At 44.0% G+C, this 19,841-nt stretch overlaps 2 protein-coding genes across 4 annotated transcripts in view; one reads left to right on the top strand and one right to left on the bottom strand.

Annotated features, from left to right (window-relative positions):
- The window catches only part of LOC115409171 (chloride channel protein 1-like), a 44,982-nt gene extending 25,487 nt beyond the window's left edge, over positions 1-19,495 (top strand). The window contains exons 12-24 of one of the 3 annotated variants that reach the window (XM_030120192.1): positions 2,223-2,292; positions 3,440-3,550; positions 5,001-5,214; positions 6,473-6,606; positions 6,710-6,801; positions 7,719-7,811; positions 7,957-8,044; positions 9,818-9,900; positions 12,705-12,749; positions 13,477-13,581; positions 14,559-14,645; positions 16,181-16,758; positions 17,854-19,495. In XM_030120192.1, the coding sequence (XP_029976052.1) occupies positions 2,223-2,292; positions 3,440-3,550; positions 5,001-5,214; positions 6,473-6,606; positions 6,710-6,801; positions 7,719-7,811; positions 7,957-8,044; positions 9,818-9,900; positions 12,705-12,749; positions 13,477-13,581; positions 14,559-14,645; positions 16,181-16,735 (1,677 nt within the window). In that variant the 3' untranslated portion in view covers positions 16,736-16,758; positions 17,854-19,495. Of the gene's footprint in view, positions 1-2,222; positions 2,293-3,439; positions 3,551-5,000; positions 5,215-6,472; positions 6,607-6,709; positions 6,802-7,718; positions 7,812-7,956; positions 8,045-9,817; positions 9,901-12,704; positions 12,750-13,476; positions 13,582-14,558; positions 14,646-16,180; positions 16,772-17,853 lie in introns of those variants that run through there. The other 2 variants (XM_030120191.1, XM_030120193.1) reach the window with 2 other exon arrangements.
- LOC115409173 (uncharacterized) overlaps positions 6,198-19,841 on the bottom strand; it is a 63,231-nt gene continuing 49,587 nt past the window's right edge. The window contains exon 13 of the transcript XR_003933906.1: positions 6,198-6,208. The gene's annotated coding sequence lies outside the window, so the exon portion shown is untranslated. The remainder of the gene's footprint in view (positions 6,209-19,841) is intronic.

The following is a 19,841-nucleotide window of genomic DNA, read 5'->3' as shown; positions in this document are numbered from 1 at the left end:
AACTTCATTCAGCCAAAACTGAGAGCAGCTGGCTGTTAACTCGTCTCACAGTACACTCACTTTTTTTTTTTTTTTCTCCTTTCCCTGATTTACTGTCACCTTCTGCTCCCGTCAGCCTTTCTCCATCACGGTCACACACCCTCTCAGAGGAGCTTAAGCTTCTTGTTTTTATTTTTCTTATCAATCAGTAGAGGCTTCTTTCTACACCCACAAGGTACAAAACATCTCAAATCGTCTAAATTTGACAAATAATTTTACTATACACCTCAAAACTGCAGTTTATTGGAATAAGGCCTGACTGCACACTGCCATACCTGAATTCGGTGATCATCACGCTGGAATTCAGTGGTCATCTTACGGGAAGTCAGCAGCCTAAATATTGGAAATTAGACACACTGTCAGGGAATATCATTCTGCAAGTCGTGACTGTTGTGCCGAAAGTTAGCTACCGTCATACTGTAAGTCAGAGGAATTCATAATTGTTAAGTCGTCTACATCAGGTGGCAACTTATGAATGTTATATGTCAACACTTATGCCTCAAGTAATGCTTGAATTTGGTGACATAACCATCAGCGATTTTCATGAAAAATGAAGAAATGAATGGATGTGAGGAGAGTTAATCTCAATGCTTTCTATGACATGTTTCTACTCCTCCATGTCACTGCAGTGTTCACACTCATCTCAGGATTTTTGACCAAGTTTGAGATTTGCTTTTGTGAGTTTTCCCATGTTTTTCTTTTCGATTGTGAGGATCCAAAGAGAAAAGGAGACAGAAGAAGACTGTCACGGGGATGCTGCGCCTCCCCCTGTGAGCGACAGGCTAATAAGTTCTTATCTTGTTCCACAATAATTAAGTTCTCAAATCATGATGACAAACCATGTGTACACTCCTAATCTGGACTGGAAAAATGGTAATGCAGTGCTTCTCGCAAGCCCTTTCAAATAACAATGAGGAGGCCCAGCGTGTGGCATCTGTGCGGGGATTCTGGAGAAACACACACACACACACACACACACACTTTAATCCACCCTCGCCAAAAAGCCTGAGCTTGTCTGAAGGTAATCATTATAGTTGATGATCTCCCTGCAGCCCGGAACACAGCGGATCATTAGGAGAGCTATTTTGAAGTTACATTCTGATGAATGCAGATCGTGTTTGGACACAAACAGTTTCAGCGATACTTGAAGGGTGACTTTAGTTTTCGTCTCACTCCTACGTTGTGGCACATTCAGCTGGCAGCCGCCCAGGACGGGAGAGGAGGAGCGGCTGCTGATTAAGTGCCTTGCTCAAGGACAACCAAGGGTGATTGGGTCCCCTCCTCTCACCACACGCACATTTTCTACTTCTGTAACTCAAGTTGTGTCCAAAAAAAGAGGGATTTGTTTTTTTCTTCTTCTATAATACAAACAAGACAAGAGCTCAAAAGGGCACCGGGGCCGTGCGTCACTGCGGTTGCTATGCAGCACAGCGTCATGGCAAGCCATGTAATTAGCTTCAGGTGTGGAACCTGCAGCAAGAAAGGATTTTTTTTTTTATAAGACATGAAAACAGAAAAGGGCAAAGAAACGAGGGATCGTAACTGTGGGTCAGTTTGAAAATGGTGACAGCGATACTTGACATTCAAAGTTCAGATTTGGAAAATAGTAACACGGCACGACCAAAATGCTAATAAAACATGCCATTACAGGTGAGGGGATCCAAGTATCAAACCCAAAATACTGATCTATTTAAATGACATTTCGCTGGTGTTCGGGGTCGATCTAATTCAACGTGAGCAGCTCACCACAGTGCATTTTGTTTGCTTTGTCCCTCAGTTGTTACTTCTGTCACACAGTTTGTATAATTCCACTTTGAAGCATTAGTTTTAGGCCGTGTACTCGTTCAAAGCTCGGCTGTATGTTTAGTTTTTAGGGGTAAATGCACAGTGTTTACTGCGTGGGAACATGAAGTGATTCTAAAGTCATTCAGCCGAAATTCTACAAGGAGTTTCACAAATTAAACACAAATTGACAATCTGTTCACACAGCCGCAGTGCTGTCACTAACCTTTTGAGAAACAGAAGTGCTCATTGAGACTTAACTGTGGCTCACAAGCTGCTGCTTTGTGCCTCTTTAAAGGTGGATCACATCATCGATTAAAGCTTGAGAAAAACCTTTTAAGGTTTCTTTCAACAGCTTCATTCACAGTGTCGCATCTTCCCTCTTCTTCTTTTTCGTGCAGTTTTGGATGTCTGCAGTCGCCACAACGATGCCAATACCATCCGGAGCCTTCATGCCTGTCTTCATTCTAGGTAACAATCAATTGACATATGCTTTACACCCAGATGCCCTTACTGGTTTATTTTTCCAAGCTGTCAGCTTCGTTGCATTTGCAATGTCAATATTAGTTTGTGATTATTGGAATCACTGTGTAACAATCAGTCTTCATGTGCAATGCGCTTCCATTGCTTGTTTTTGCTTTGTTAAGCACTCAAAGCCTGACCTTTAGTATTCTTCAGTTCAAAATATTCATTGTTAGCAGCTCCAAATGAATACATTGAGATCTAGATATTTTCTGCTTCTTTTTTGTTATGAAAATGTGGCCTTTGTTCAGTCACACCAAGAACAAATCTTTACTATTCAAACCTTTCACTGAGACCAGGAAGCACAAGAGGTTCTTGACAAAACAGCAGCGCAGGTGCAGGTTCAGATGGAGGGGGGTTTTCTCTGACATTTCCAGAGTTGATTAAGAGATTATGTTGTATAGGATGATTATAAACGAGATCTAGAAACCACACACACTCTTCCACACCAACAGGATTAGAATGAAGAAGAGAGAGACTGCACGTGGTGGGTCTGGTCCTGGTTCATCTGGAAGAGGCTCAAACCGCATTTAGCCACACAGTATTGAGTGTACAAGGCAGCGGGGTCAAAGGCCATGTAGAAAAATTGATGGGAACGTTCAAATGACCTTGGACTTCAGGGGACTGGTGCGGCCTCTTGAACGGCCGGGTCAATAACACGCCAGAGGATCCCTGTTCATGTTCAACTGTGAGTTTTTAACTGAAAGACTTCTAAAAATACAACAATGTGGAGGAACTGATGGCTGAAGGCCGTTTCAGAAATCAATCAGCAGGAACGTCCCTATTAGAAGCCACATGACTGAAAAGGAAGCAGCTCATTCTCTATTCATGGATGTATCCAAAATAAACATTCAATGACCAAATACACAAATGGAAGTCCACAACTCCTTTCAATCAGTTCTTTTGTTATTTTCTGGAGACTGTAATTTTTGCTACAATAAATGTGTTCCATCTATGTTTGTCTTTGATTTGCACTTGTATTTTTACATGGTTATCTAACAGCAATTTCTAGAGTTACAGTGAATTGTCTTTGGCAATTTTTCCTGGTTTTGGTTTGATAAGTGGTCTCAGTTTCAGCTCGCCTCTGTGTTTGCAGGAGCGGCGTTCGGCAGGCTGGTCGGGGAGATCATGGCCACCCTCTTTCCTCATGGGATTGTGTTCGATGGCATCCTGTACCGCATCATCCCTGGAGGGTACGCAGTGATTGGTTAGTCTCCTGTTCCTCCTCCAAGCTCCTGTCTCTTACAACCTTTTCTCACCTTTCCCTCTCTGGACTAACCCCCGAGGACGAGCGGATTAATAAGCAGGGACAGAGCTGTGGCTGCACGTAGTGTAATCACGGCACGGTCACATTTTACAACTGTGCTCAGTCCAATCATGCAGCAGTGCCTCAAAGCCTCGCTGTTGAGCTGTTTACCTTCCTTCTCTTCAGCCCTCGTCCTCCTCCTCTTCACTGTCATCTTTGTGTTCCGTTAGTCAGGAGTGGTCAAGCCTCGTCGTCCTTCTCTGCTGTCACTCCTCGTCCTCCTCCTCCTCCTCTCAACCCCCACACCTCTGCACTTGTCAGTCATTGCCCGGTGTTGTCATCCCCACCTAATCCTCCTCACCTCCCTCCACATCGCTCCCCCTTCCTTCTTCCTCCCATCAGGCCGTGTGGCAGCGAAATGTCAGTGTGGGTTTGCTCTACTGTCCTCACCTCAGCCGCTGACCCAGAAACATGGCGTCCCTTCAATCCCCCTCCTGTCACCCTTCGAAGCGCCCCGTTCCCTTTTCCACCTTCATCCCTCCGTCTTCGCTCACAACCCTTTTTCCTTTTCATCTCCCTCTCTGTGATTCCAGTGTTCTTTACCATGACCTTCGAAAGCTGCTCTTCATTTCTTACATTATTTGTCATTCATCTGAGGCATTTCTTTCGTCTTTCTCTCACTTTTTTTCTTTTACTTTTTGTGTTTGTTTTTCATCCTCATTCTATTTTCCTATTCAGTTCAGGTTTCATTTGTATTTCCCCAATCATAACATCTAAATCCGTTTAATCTTTTCATAAAAAGTGGATAAAACCTGAATAATTCAACCAAGTATATGAGAGGAAGATACAAAACTTTCATCAGTAAGACCTCTAAAATCGGATGTGAGGAACATGAGCCAGGTGGGGTTTCGAGAAGGTAAAGAGAGAAAAAGAAAAGTGATAAAATAGTTGGGTTGCTTGCTGATAAGAACAGGAAGCACAAACTTTTAGCTCTGCAGAAGGCTACTGAGAGAAACACGAGGTTAATGGCTATAGAGATATGTATACTATAACCTGCCCCAGAGGCCTCAGCTGAAAGCAGCAGAACTAAGGAAATGGTCCAACCTGAGTCATTCTGAACTTCATCAGATTAAATGGTTTGACCTCCTTCTAGAGTCAACCTTTTGGAGATCTTTCATATTTCTTCATGCTGCACTTCCCCCTTTATTTTTTTAGGTTAGTTTTCTTTATTTCTTCTACCATCCCTGTATATATCCTGGTTTTCCAACTCATTCTGTCCTCCATGTTCTGACTCTTCTTTCTGTCCTCTTCTTCCTTGTCACTCAATTTAACCCTTTCTTTTCCTCCCTCTGTTCTATCCTCTTTTTTCTCTCCTTCTTCCCGTCATTTTCCCGTCCGGTTTCTCTTGCAGGAGCGGCGGCGTTGACCGGAGCCGTGACTCACACGGTGTCCACGGCGGTGATCTGCTTCGAGCTGACGGGTCAGATCTCCCACATCCTGCCCATGATGGTGGCTGTGATCCTGGCCAACATGGTGGCCCAGGGCCTGCAGCCCTCGCTGTATGACTCCATCATCCAGGTCAAGAAGCTGCCGTACCTGCCGGAGCTCGGGTTCGGACACATGAGGTTTGTCTTGATTTGCCACGTCAGATAAAATCTCAAACCGTCAAAGCAGCTAGAGTCAGTTCATGTTTGTGAGATTCTGGAACCAAGATCTTGGACAGCTGACCAGTCCAATCTATCATGAATGTCTGAGGAGGAAACAGATTTACAGAAGAAGATGCTTGAATAAATTTCCCAAATCCAACTCCAGTGTATCAATACTTAACTGAAGTGTTTCTCTTTGACTTCAAACTTTTTTATTTGAAAACATCACTCAACCACTACTTCATCAAGCATACGATGATCCTACATCAGCAACATGTTAATGAGTCATATTAACCTGGATGATATAAAGACCATTTTAAGTTTTATGTGTTGGTGTTAAACCGACACTAACAAACTTTTTAAACCTTAATAAAACATTTTAATATCTTTTGTGATGATACATCGACTTACAACTAGTTGAATGACCCCTCTGTCACGGGCTGAGGGCGTCAGTATTGCTTTCACTTGGACTAAGCAGCTGTGAGGAGGGTGGTAGGAACCCTGCACACTAAAAAAAACTCCAAATGTGAGGACTGCTTTACGGCATGCGTCACATCATGATATAACATTGTTTAGCCACCATTAGATTCATTACCTCGTGGTTATCCGTCCTTCACACAGCCACTGGAAACAAATGTAGGCGAGTTCAGTCCGACAGCATGCCACCAGGAGCAGCAATTTACGACGCCACACGCTAGTCCTCATGGGAACTGTAGTATTCATTCAGGCAAAACACTACCGCTTTTGTCCACTGGCGCCGCCAAAATTAACGAAAACTGAAAGTTCCTTAGTGTAGCTTTAAGTCCCAACTAACTGACTTCCTTCATCCGATTTCTGAAACAGTTATCTTGTCCCGCCCATAGTTATTTATTTTTAACAGATTTCAGTCTTTTTCAGGTGACTTTATTCTATTACAGTAGATCATTTTCAAGAGTCATCTGATGTTCAAGCTTCATATAAATTCCTATTTTCACTCCTGCATCAAATTCCCACACTGACCAGGCTTCACCAGCATGGATTGGGTAAAAGCATTGAGGAGGATCTTTGCGTCAGTGTTTGCTGTCATGTGTCACAGTTTTTATTTCGAAGGCAGTCTGTTTTCATGAAGGAATTACAGGTGAATGTATCTGTTGAAACATGTAACTTGTACCTAACGTTCTGCTGCTTTTCAAACATTTGTATGTTTACAAGCACGTTCAGTCTGCTGCCTCTGCTGCCGTGCGTCTGTGTCCCACAGTCAGTACAACATCTTTGTTGGGGACATCATGGTGAGGAAAGTGAAGTTCATATCCTCCCAGTCCACGTACAGAGAGGTCAAACACCTGCTGGACTCGTACTCGCTCAAATCCATCCCGTTGGTCGACTCCAAAGGTGAAAGTCACAACTTTAATCAGAACTGCTGCTGTCAAACGAGATTGGCTTGAAAAGCGAGGAAAGGAAAACAGACCGAAGATATTTTTCCTCCTGGCCTCAGACTCCATGATCCTGCTGGGCAGCATCGACAGGGTGGAGCTGCTGGCTCTCTGCGACTGGTGGCTGTCTCCTGAAAGAAGGTTCCTGATGCAGGTGAGGAGCGCCATCATGCCCACGACAAGCACAGATTACAAACAAGGTGGAAGTGTTGTGATCAGATCTGTCTGAAATGAGATTAGATTTTTATTGGTTTTGCTGGAAAATCATTCTGTGGAACAGAACCTCAGCTCATCGACTAATCGCAGACTGACATCCAACAGATAACCCTCCCGCCCTAAACGTTATGAGGTGCCGCATCCCGGCCCTCACGGGTTCAACGGGTTTCTTTAACAGTCTGCTCACCGATGGGAAAAGGACAGTTTGCTCCGTTTGGACTATATCGAGGTCAGATTGATGGTCGGTCAGGAGTAGTTTGTGAGATGTGAGACGACAGCATCAAAAAGTGTTTGTATTTGTTCCCGATGACCAACCAGGAAGGAGGCGTGAAGAGCTGGCAGCCATAGAAAAGCTGTAGGTGTCAAAGGACCTCATTCAGTCCTGCAGTCAGTTTACAGCATGTAAAATAGATGTGATGAGCAGTATTTTTACCTGAGAAATGTCTCATCTTACAATTCCGACCGAGTGGAACCAACAACTTCATGTAATTAGATATGAATTCCAGCTCAACGTGACGAACGCATTCATATCAAAAAACTTGGAAAATCAGGTGCTGGAGGCTTTTTTCAGCGTTTCACTTTGATTTGCACCGGTCACATTCAGGCCAGTTTGATGTTGTTTACCAGGAGACGCAGTGATCATCCCAGAACTGAGACGATAGCGTAGTATAACCTCAGTATGTACACCTATGTGGAAGTAAAGGATTGTTTCCCTGTTTTGGACCAATCAACCAGTCTACATTTTTTGGTAATTAAAAGAGAAATGAGTTTTGAGAAACAGACGGGGAGCTCCTCCTGCTTGGCTTGGCGAGAACACGACTCTGCATTAATGTGTCCTCTCTAATGCGAGTTCAGGGTCGCAGCCTTCAGGAGCAGAACCAGACTCAGAGACACAGCTGGGAGTCCTTCGCCTTCGTGGATGAGGAAGGAGAAGAGGAGGATGAGAAGGTGGGTCTTTGATTTATGATATTTATTCTTCATTGTTGCCCCTGTAGAAACACCATTAGTTGTCTGGCTTCAGTTCAGATCATTATCTTGATCTAGAACCTTCTGGATCGAAGGTGCTTTGATAATTTGTCATCTCCGTGTGCAGAGCGCCCCGGCGCAGGAGGAGAGGAACGGGCCCCTGCCGAACCCGAAGCCCCTGGAGCCGTCCTCCAACCACAGCGCTCCCGTCCCCGGTCAGTTCAGAGACCAGTACGCTCTCTTTCCGTTCTGCTTTGATGTCCTGTCAGAGGTGGAGTCGAACCATCCTCATTTATCAATCGGCGCCCTGTGAACTGAAACGACGACGTCCTGTTGACTTTAAGGTTCACCCGAACAACTCTTTCAAGGTAGAAACGCCTCAAACTGTGCGGCGCTGTTCCTCTGATCGCTCTTCCTCTTCTCCGTTACACTGAGAAACAAAGCCTCACAGGCCCGTCGCACTAATATTGATTCTCTCGGACAAGTTACGCTCGCGAGGATGATGTAATGAGATTTATCCCTTGCTGTGTCACTCTTGTCCTCTCCGCAGAAAAACATGTCGCCTGACATGACGGAGCATTTAGTCAGATCGCAGATGGTGTTTGAAGCACACCAGGTTTTTATATCGGCAGAGCAGATTAGTCGCCCGAGGACAGAAGCGCGTTGTGCCGCCGCCAATGAGGTGCAAGAGGAGAATTATAAGGGCAACAATTTTATATTATGCATGTAAGAGAAACCTTTTAATAAAAGGACTGAGGGGCTGATTTTCAATGATGTTTGCATTATCAGGAGGGAAGCAGCAAACTAGACCTTCATCCTCACAATGATAAACAGTGTCACGGTCCTGAAGGTATTATATAAAATGCAACGGTGCAGCAGGTTGTATGAGGAGTTACAGTTGGTGAAGTGAGTATTTTCAAAGATTTAAATGTTCACCTTCACTCTAATCGACAATAATCGACAATGTTTGTTTTTTATTAATTCATTCGAGTTTACTGGGTGTCATGCTGCTTTTCACCACTAGTAGGGGCTAAAGAGTCATCAGACAGTCAGGCTGGTGGAAAACTGCAGAGTAATACTTTCACAATGCTAGCAGTTTGTGAAAAGAAGGTGGCATATCAGACATTTGAATTGCTTCACCACCACATTTAACTGGAGCATTCGGAGATGATCTGGCATCAGATGATGACTGTTGCTGATAGCGACGCTCGCCACACTCGGGCTACTCGGACATCTTTTACACTGAGATGCTGTGATCCCTCCCAGTCTGTGAAGCTCACATACCCCAGAGGTGTCAAACATGCGTCCCGTGGGGCAGAACTGGCCCGCCCGAGAGTCCAGTCAGGTCTGCAAGAGGAATATCTGACAGTATTATACAATACCTTGTGAGGTTACTGTTTGAACACCCTGTAAAGTAAATTTGGGGTATTTTCTATTTACTCTTATATTTCGGATTGAAAACGTTCTGGGTCAGGCTGCACTGAACACCAACATGCTCTGAAGTCACAACACATTGAGAACAACCGAGAAACAGCCGACACTGAAAGACCAGAAGCATTTCCACAAAGAGGCAGCCGCCTTTTGGAGCTGCACACGTCCTTTAAACTACATGAATTTAGAAATGTTTTATTGTCGTTCACAGAAGAATGACTTAAGGACACAACTTTGCTCATGTCAAACAATTGGAATGATCAACTTTGCACCTTTAACAGCAGCGAGGAGATGTCTGGAGGCGTGTGTGCTGCAAGTAACCAGATGGTGTGTGTGAGTGTGTGTGTATTTGTTGTGGCACACTAAACACCTCTCTCGCCTCTTCAACACAACAGCACACAGCCTCCCAGTGAAACGGTATCCAGGCAACAACTGTACCAGGGTTTCTCTCTAAATCTCCCGTCACAGTTGTTGTTTTTTCTTCTTCTTCCCAAAGCAGCATTTGTGTAATTTATTGACCTTCACCCGCTGCGTCTCCCTCTGCACGTCTCCCCCAGACAAAGGTCCTCTCCAGTCCGTGAGGAAAACACTCAGAAGCCTCTTCACCTCCGCCAAGAGACCCGCAGAGGGGCCGTCACAGGTGTGTGTGTCCCGCCGTACAATCCTGAGCTGGTTTATTGCAGTGTGCATCCTGGGATCATCCCTCCTTCATGCACACCTATTCAGTGTAGGATGAGAATCATTTCATTTAAATTCTTCAGTATGTTTTCAGTTCACTGACATTACTTTGTTCTGCGATTAGCATAAATGTTGCTGTACAGTTTGATTTCGAAGCACTTTTAGATTCACCTGTTTAACAAGCTCCCAGTTTCTGGACGTACGGCTGATAAAGGAGCCTGAGATAGCGGCTTCGTTCAGTCATGACAGCTGATAATTCACAATTCTCTGCCTCCTCTGATTAAGATTAATAGCTTTAAATGGTGTGAAGTGATCATTACAGGCCAGTTGTAGCTGTTAATCCTCGGCTATTAATCACAGCACCTTCACTAAACTGACCAACTTCATCTCTTCTTTTCTAGGAAACTTTAACAAAGAAATTGACTTCATTTTATGCAGCCGCTCTGACCACCATGAGCACGATATAAAAGGTTTACAGTCTAACCTGGAGATGTTTCTGTCTGAAGCAATAATTTTGATGCATAATGCTCTTGTGTTTTATAAGTTTAACTACTGGAAAATGGAATCCACGTGAAGAAGTAGGGTTTTTTTTAAATAAGTAGTTGGCTTTATGGTCTTCTCTGTTTCTACTGCTACTCTTATTTTTACTATTGTGACAAATTGTCTTAAAAAACTGTAGAATGTTGAGTGACTAAATCCAGAATCAAACAGTGAAGGCGTAATGTGAAAGGAAAGATAAGACTGAAATGACTGTAATAAAAGGAAATTTAAAACGATGAGGCCCGTCTGATTTCCCCTGACAGGCGTTCCAGGACAATGAACCTGAATAAATGTTGAATTTAACTTATTCAGATGAATGCTTAATGGTACAATAAGACTGGATTTTTACTGCTCTGCCTCTTAAAATGACGTACTGAGAGAAAATCAAGAGGGAACTTCTGGTCACAGATAGCGCCGCTGCTTTGTATGTCGAGCTGATCATCTCCCATCTTCGTATGATTCTACATTTCTGTGTGTTTAATATCTTTGTAAACGTCCGTGCCCTTTACCCTACTCTACTTATTCTGTTTAGAGATGTCAGCAGTGTACTGAGCAACACGGGCCACTGAAATGCCAAAAAATGCCTCCCTCGTCTTGGCGGAGCCTGCCTAAACCGAACCCCGGCGCTGGCACCGCTCGCATTTAAATATTTACACAGCCTTTTTTTTTTTTTTTTTTTTTTTTTTTTGACGGGGCGATTTTTCATTACACGGTTTGCTTTTCTATTCAGGTACACACACACACTTATCTGATTGACAGAGGTGCATGAATGCCCAACAGCTTCCCGGCCCTCCGACAAACTCCCCAAAGTCGAGCATCCTTCTTTCAGCCCCCCCTTCTCATATGGAAATACGGACGCCAGATACTGGAGGTAGAGTTATTATATTCGGCCTGGCGGCGAGCCGGCGCCGCTCCCCGGGAAAGAAGTGCATGTCATCTGCAGGAATGGAAATAAGCATATGCTTGTACGCTCGCCAGATGAGAATTTGATTTCTGTTGTGCCCACTCCTGCGGCCTGGAATTACCAGTCTGATTCTCCATTATGTTTTTGGATTCAATCATATTCCTTCTCGGCCTTTGTTTTCACATCAGCTGCAGCCGCTGCAGCCAAACCGAGGCCGAACTCTGACTGTGAGGCTGATATTTCTCTGCTGATTGCAGTCAAACGCTGACCTTTCCAGTGTTGTGTGTAGCCTTTGTAAGCGTGTCAACATCGTGTTAGTTCTCGAACTGCCTTCGCAGGATAAACAGCCAAACCTTTTATGTATTTTTTTTTTCATCCTGATTAGCTTAGCTTAGCTGTCCTCAATGATGTATTTTGTTAGTCAGGCGATAAACACCGAGTCTGCCGCGGCAGTGAGAGAATGAATGTGGGAAGCGTCACTAATAAACACACAGAGCAGGCCACAGCAGGTGTTGGCCTGGATTCTACCTGCTGCAGCCAAAGCTGCTGCGAAGGAAGTGGGAGAGAAAGATGAGCGTTGAGAAAGAAAAGTGGATCAGAGAGTAAAATAGGATTTACTTTTCTGGAGGTTCTTTAAAATGCAGGCTCCTCATCCCACTGAAAGTCACCGGGGGGCCGCGGCTGATCCCAGGTCGCCAGGTCGTGGATTTATTTAATTTTTAAGCTCTATGACCGGCTGTGATTTCCATTAATATTGCTATTATTCCATTAATATTTTATCATTAGTAAGTTTAGAAAAAGTTTTATATAAAATTCTAACTTTTTTATTAACGTTTTTTATTCTGCTGCCATTTGTTAAATTATCACATTTTCTGTTTATGTAAGCTCCTTCACCCTGTTTTTCATGCAACCTAAAGGATCCTATTAACTTCTAAAGAAAGGATATTGGTAATTTTGGATTTTTAAATGAGATTGAATCTTGAATCTCTCAGGTTTTGGACCTGATACACTGTTGATGCGCTCTCTGGTTTTCTATTATTGTTTCCTTTTTATCCACTTAACTTTTATCAACTTGATCATTGTCTTGTTTTTAAGTCTTGCCCTGTGTTACACCTCATGTTTCTTTAGTAAAGATGAGTATTTAAGTGTATAAAACCATCTGCTGTCACATTCACACTGATTTTGTTCCCTAAAAAACTTCTACATGTTGTAGATTTGTTGAGTAACTTTAGTGTAAGTGTGTGAAACTATTCCCATTAAAGACGCGCTTCTCATTTGTTTCGAATTGAAGTTGAAATGATTATTTCTCGTCTTTTCTGCAGGAGCCGCAGCCTCCTCTGATCTCTGACACGATGACCCCAGAAGAGGTACAGAGATGATGGATTGTAATGATTCGATGGGTGTGTGCTTGGTTGTTTTTGCCGTGTCATGAAGAAATACAAACGGCATGTCTGCTGTTCACAGTCCAGCTCGCCGAAAAATCTGAACTGAACGGTTTAATGTCAAGAGATTTCCATCAGTTTAGTAGCGGTGTCGCTCCCTCCCGTTCTGCCCGGCTGCCGCCGCTCTGCCTTTACTCTTTCTGGCACTGTTCCCAAAATGCCCCATCACCTCGCCCCGGTAAATTCAAGCAGACTGCCGCCCCTGTCACGGCGAGCTGAGACTCGCAGGTAAAAATCCATCGAGAGGCTAAAAGGTGTCAGACATCCTAAATCTCACAGGGGAGAGCCGCGACACGCAAGGACGCAGCGCAGGGTTTCAAGGTTTTTCACAGCTGAAGCCTCTCCTCCGCTGCAGCCGGTCGCCGCCCGCCATCACACACACACACACTCACACACACACTCTCTGTACTCACACCTTGAGTCTCACCCAGAGCCCAGTGTTTATGGTTTATATAACAGCTGGTGTCAGACGTAATTCATCATATGTCGTTTATGTATAGGAGTCGGTCTCTGCGTTTCCCTCCGGCTGAATTCACACATACATTTAAATAACGAGACCAGTGTTTCCTTTTCCTGCCGGCGCGGCGTCTCTGAACCTCCGCCAGCTCGTTCACCTCGGTGACCTTGTTTTTTTTTTCATTCGCTGCCGCAGATCAAAGCGTGGGAAGAGGCAGAGATGGACAAGCCGATGGAAATCGATGAGATCCGAGTGGACCCTTCGCCTTTCCAGTTGGTGGAGAGAACGTCGTTACACAAGGTGGGAGGGGGAAACGGGTGTGTGTCTGTACAGGGTCCATGAAGTTAAGAGTGTTATGGAGTAAAGGGCAGACACTGCTTGTGATCTTTCACAGGCTGGGGTCAAACTAAAATGATTATTCCTTTCTTTCCATTCGTCCATTAAAACATATTAAGGAAGAGAAAAGTTATTTTGTCTGGTGTGTATGATGTGTTAAATGCTGCAGTGTACTATGACTTTCACTCAGTCTTGTTCAGATTTATTGTAGAAATGAGGATTCTGCTGAAGCTCAGGTAACAGCTGGAACAGCAGGATTGAGATGTCTTTGCAGAGGACGCAGTAATTAACGTCTAAGTGTGGAAAAAGCTCTCACGCTCCTCAGAGATGGCGGATCTGTCCGTACGGTGTGTCTGATGTTCAGCTGCCACCTTCACATGTCTTTCAACAAGACGCTGAAGCTCAGTTTGCTCCTGATGGAGTGGGAGTGTGTGATAGTGTGTGTAAATCTGACAGGAAAATGGCGTGAAATCTTTTCCATGCTGCTAAAATTGTTGGAAATGTGTTTATCTTTGGAAAGAAAACACAAGTCACGTCTGTGTATTGTTTCACTACAGTTTGTTCAAAATGAAACTTCAGGAGTTTGAGTGTGTGTGAACATGCACAGCTTCTGAAAGTGTACATTTGCAGGGACTTGTATGAATGAAATAAAGCTAAAAAAAGGGGGGTGGGTGGAGATTTTATGTCAGTGTGAGAAAGGAATTAATCTCTTTGTAGAGCTTCTTATGTGAACATTTTTTCAGACTCAAAGAAAGCCTCAGGAATGAATACGTTTGAAAACCAAGGTTTAACCATCTCTGAAAGTGAAAAAATGTTTCTCTCAGCTGTATTCGGTGTGACACTGCGTCTAGACGGAGGTGACGGACACGTAAAAAGGCTGTCGTCATTTAAAGGGTGACTTCTCCTCCTCCTCCTCCTCCTCCTCCTCTCTGCCTCCGCAGACCCACACCTTGTTCTCGCTGCTGGGCCTGAGCCACGCTTATGTGACCAGTATCGGCAAACTGGTGGGGGTGGTGGCGCTGAAAGAGGTAAGACAGCCTGTTATTTTCTGGCTCTACTTGGCGACAGGTTCAGCTGACCTGAGCCTCGCTGCGAGCAGCCGAGCTGCACTCGGAGAGCGTGAGCAATCGTTTTGGTTTTGCAGCAAAATCTGTCCCGCAGCTTTTTTCTGATCACCGTGGCTGTTTGTGTTTCAGTCGTCTCTGATTCACTGAACTGAAACAAGAATAAATAAAGCACATGCAGTGGAACACAGTCCCATCTGAACACCCCGCCGTGGTTATTCACCAAGTGACTCTGGTCCTTAATAGACTTCCACACTGTTTCACACTCAAACTTCTTGACTTAAACAAACTCGATCAACACTAGATACCTGATACGCACTTCTGACTTCTCCTGTCTGTGAAGCAGGGCATTAATCTGAATGTTTTATGGCTCAAATGAGCGGAGTAAACTAAGGAACACTTGCAAGGGAAGACTAAAAAACATTTAAAAACAAATGACATTATGTGAGATAAAAAAAGGAAACTCGAATTTAGCATAAAAGCTTTCAACATAATCATTTCCTGAAATACATTTGGGAGTGCAATCACCCATATACATATAATGTTATAGCTCTCTGTGTCTGTACATGCATCATTTTTTTTTTGTTCCTGTCTCTGGTGAAGTCCTCTGAGTCTCATTTGATTGAAAGGTATTTCACATGATGTGGATATCCACTAACCAGCGCTGACGAGCAGAATGAGCCGCTAAATGACCTTGGCAAATGACACCCGGCAGGCCGCTGATGTCTATTCATGACGGGAATTACTGGGAAGACATGCTCACCTGATCCTTCCTGTCTGGGAAAGGCTTTGTCTGTGTAGAATTCAGAAAATTGTCAGTAATGTGTGAGAATGGAGCCACAAAGAGGTGATTAAAAAAATTGAAAAATGTATAGGACGTTCTCAAGTTTAAAAAAAAAATCTTTTATGGTTGGTGGTTATGGTTCGGCTGGTTATATTTACACACATTTGAAGATACTGAGTGCGGATTGTGAAGCAGTTTCATCAGTAGTCACACAGATCACAGTTCAACTGGTCTCATAGTGCTGAAGCAGAAACTAAAAGATTTTCTAATATTGAATATTATAATAATATTATAATATTAAAAATATTAAAAAATAACCTTGCCGGACTTCAGATAAATCCCGATCGGATCCATCTTTACTCGTTATTATGGAAGTCTTGGCATTCCTCCATGATTGATGAATCTTGAAGAAAAAAGCGTTTTAAGACGTTTTCTCCTGCCTGCCTTGGCTTTCAAGGGAAATTAATTCAATTGTTTCTTTTGGCTCCACTGAACCTTTTTGAATCATGTATGAGTTTTCTCAGTAGAATCGATAAGCTTTCTGGACGTTTCCACTTGACTTTGGCTGAAGTCCTTCCTGCCGTTTTCCATCAGTGTCTTCAGTCTTTCCTCTTCCACACATCTTGAATCTTGACTTTCTCTCCTTCTCTTCTGTCCTCTTCCTGACTTCTTCCACTTCCTGTTTTCCCTCCACTCCCCCTCCTCTCCACTCCAGCTCCAGAAAGCCATCGAGGGCTCCACCCGCTCGGGGGTCCGCCTCCGGCCCCCCCTGGCCAGCTTCCGGGACATCAGCAACCACAACTCCGTCTCCAAGCCTCCGCCGTCGTCCTCCACCTCCCCGTCGTCCCCGTCCTCTCCGTCCTCCACCTCCCCTCCTTCGCCTCAAATCGTTCCAGAGCCCGCCGCCCCGCCGCCCACGCCCCCCCATCACCACCACCACCACCACCACCACCACCTCCACCCCCACCACGGCCACCTGAACGAGACGGAGGTGTGGATCGAGGGCGTCTCCAGGGAGCCGAGCAGCAGCGGCAGCGTGGGCAGCAGCAGCACGGCGGCCTCCCCCTCAGCCAGCCCCAGCTGCAGCTGCAGGAGCAACCTCACCCTCCCTCCGTCATCCACGCCTCCCCCCGTCCCGTCTCCACCCGCCACCCCTCCGCCTCCTCCCCCGCTCTCTCCCCCCTCCCCGTCCATCTCCCTCTCCACTCTGAGGGTCCTGCAGGGGCTGCTGGAGGCGGCGGAGGACAGCGACGACGAGCCAATGGTTTAGCTTCAGCTTCCACATGAATGAGGGTGATGTTGGTTTTTTTTTTACATAACGGAAAACTTTTTTAACAGTGTGAGGTTTTTTTTTTTTTCTTCTTCTTCTTCTGTTCTTAATTTGCTGCTTCAGTCTTTGGACACTCATTTACCTCTTGTTACCCCTGTGGTGCAGATTCTGCCATCTTTAAACTCTCCATCCTTTATAAGCTCTGTATATGTATGTTTTATATTTATATACTCTCATCCTCCATCATGTCATGTTTCACATTCTCCGTCTCTTGAGATTGATGCCAAAGTATTGAAAGTTTCCAGAGCAGCATTACAGTCATTCTGGCCTCAAAATGTTACATGCAGACACTTTTCACGATGACTGGTTTCTAAAAGTTTCGACACACAGATCCTGTCCCACCGTCTGATCGTCTCGCCGCCGTCTTGCGATATGTTAGTTTGTCTCACTGCCGATCCGCGAAGCAGAGGTCTGACTTCTCTTCACGCACAGCGCCAATTATAAACCAACTGTCCGTCCCGCTGACGACCATCTGGAGCCGAGTGGTTCAATTAAAAACCTGCGAGGCTGCAGCGCTGATGGGAGTCCGCACTCCGTCTTCATTTGGGAAGACTTTGTTCTTTCACCACGATGAGAGAGAAATCTGGTGAATTCATGTTTGTTTCAACATGAAACTCAATGTCTGGAAATCGAAACAGAAGCCAAAACTTAAATTCTGAAGTCCAACATGGATAAAATGGCAACAACTCAAATGTAAAAATCACAACGCAAATGCAAAAGATGCAAAAACAAAAGTGCGAGTTACAAAACAGACACTAAAGCTAAAACAAATCTACAGTTGCCAGATACAAAATCAGAAATAATCCTTGAAATTACTTAAATGTCCATTTAAATTTGATTTGCAGCATCAACACTTCTGGGCCACAGATCCTCCTGAAATTAATCGTTATCTTTATTCAAGTCACGTTTGTTTTCATATCGGTATGTGTCAGAAAAATGGAAACATCATAATGGACGTATTGTACAGCTCTGTGCTGCTGTGTTGGTTTTCAGCTCTTGATTGTGGATGCTTTCATCTGACAGTGTTTTCTAACATCTTTGTGTTTTTATTCATAAAGCCTTCCAAATCAATGGCAAACCTCCGTTGCTCTGAGGAGACGTGAACCCGGCGAACCGCTCCAGTCTTCAGCGCTACCTGATCGTTTGTGTCTTTAAAAGAGGGATTTTTATCACAGGAGAACAGGCGCTATTGATTTCTTTCTCTCTTTTTTTTTTCTAAACTGGCAGCAGACCATCTGGGTAGCAGGAGACTAATGGAGCTGCTCAGTCCACTGTGGAAGATTGGCCAGAGCCCCACAACGACCTCCAAATTGTCTGCTGACCTTGTGGATGCAGCCTCGGAGCTCATCTCATCACGGTTAAGTTGATAGATGGTGCAGTTAAGGGCGGCTGACGACAGCACAGCCACAGGTTTTTTTTTTTTCTTTTCTTTTTTTTTCCCCCATAATCAGAACGATGCCTCCCACATCGGACCGAGAGCCGTGTTCAGATCGCACAAAGAATACGAGTAAAGCACAGAGGGGAGAAAAAACAGGATTTCTATCTAACTCATGACATTAAAGATCAGTTTATATCCAGGTGATGTTTGCAGGAATTTCTTGGATTGTTTTGTACCAAAGCCAAAGTTCAGCCTGAATGTTCTTACATTTTCCTTTTAGAAGATAACTCCATGTGACCGTGCCTTCTTTGGTTCCTGGTATTTACTCTACCCTAACCAGGAGTATGAAATGGTTACTAAATGGGTATTCAGGTAAAAAAATTCAGAAGCTGTACCTCCATTCACACCTGTGCTGCACAGTTAAAACTTTGTCACAATGTTCACACCTCAAAATGAGACGCAGACTTATGACGACAGTGAGGTATTTTCCAATTACAGTTTCAATTATTTTAATGAATGATCAATCACCAGCACGTCTGTTTACCTCGGCGCTGCCATGATGATTACACGGTGCTCACTAGAATCTGATTGACTTTTAATGAAGACGTAAAACTGAAAATGCTGTTTGATGTTTTGTGCACAAAGAAAATAAAGTTCTTTTTTTATTTCCTCATTTCAAAAAATTGAAATCTACTCCAATGTTCGATCCTATTTGTGGAACTGTTTGAATTCTAAATGCTGAACTGACTGAAAATTGGTAGTTTAATCCTGTCAGTGTTTTTGACTAAACCATATATTTGATATTGACTACCTTGGTATTCCAGCTACTTCCTGACTTTGATCAACTCTGTAAAAGATTATTTTACACTTTTAACCATGTTTTAATGTTATCGTTCAAGAATTGCACACTGAGGCTTTAAACTTAAATCCCCTTTTAACAGATGTTTAATGCACTTTTTTTGTCTGAAGGACAAATTTTGGACTTGCAGTATTTTTGAAATGCCGCTGTGTGTCTAATACCTGAATTTATGCACCTGTCATTTTTCCTGTCATCCCGCTCCTTCTTCCTCTCTCCTTCTCATCTACCGGACTCAGTTTCTCAGGTGCTTCGAAGTCTTTAAAGCTCCAGATCTATTACTCTCTCCCTGTCTGTCTGGAGAGGGTCGCTCTGTACAGGTCTGAGTGCGCAGTCTTTTCGTTGTGTTGACCATTATGTCTGGATTTATTTCTGTTTACTAGAGCCAAGTGTTTTCTCAAAACTTTGTAAAACTGTGAATAGTGTAGTTTAATAAAGTGTTATGTGAAATGTGTTCACGCTGTGAATGTGGCCTGGATTCATCCAGGTGTTGTGAAGGACGAGCAGCACAGAGGGAAAACATCTGCACACACATCTGAACTCAGTCCAGGTAGGACAGAAACACTTCACCTCGACACATCAGAGGGAGATGAGTCAACTGAAATGTCTAAAATGATGAGTAAGATATTCCGTAGATTCGTAAATGAGAATTAAATTTTCTCTAATAAAGCGGTGGGTGAGCGTTCATGCCACACCGGTGATCGTACCATCATAGTATGTCAAATTTTACTGAGTAGAACTTAAACATCTGAGACCAAGTGCATGTTGTTCTGAGAACTAAATGCAAGTTTAATCAACTGTAACTCCCCCCC

Source organism: Salarias fasciatus, chromosome 22 (assembly GCF_902148845.1).
Source record: "Salarias fasciatus chromosome 22, fSalaFa1.1, whole genome shotgun sequence".
NCBI classification, from domain to species: Eukaryota; Metazoa; Chordata; class Actinopteri; order Blenniiformes; family Blenniidae; genus Salarias; species Salarias fasciatus.
This window is presented reverse-complemented; position numbering and strand designations above follow the sequence as displayed.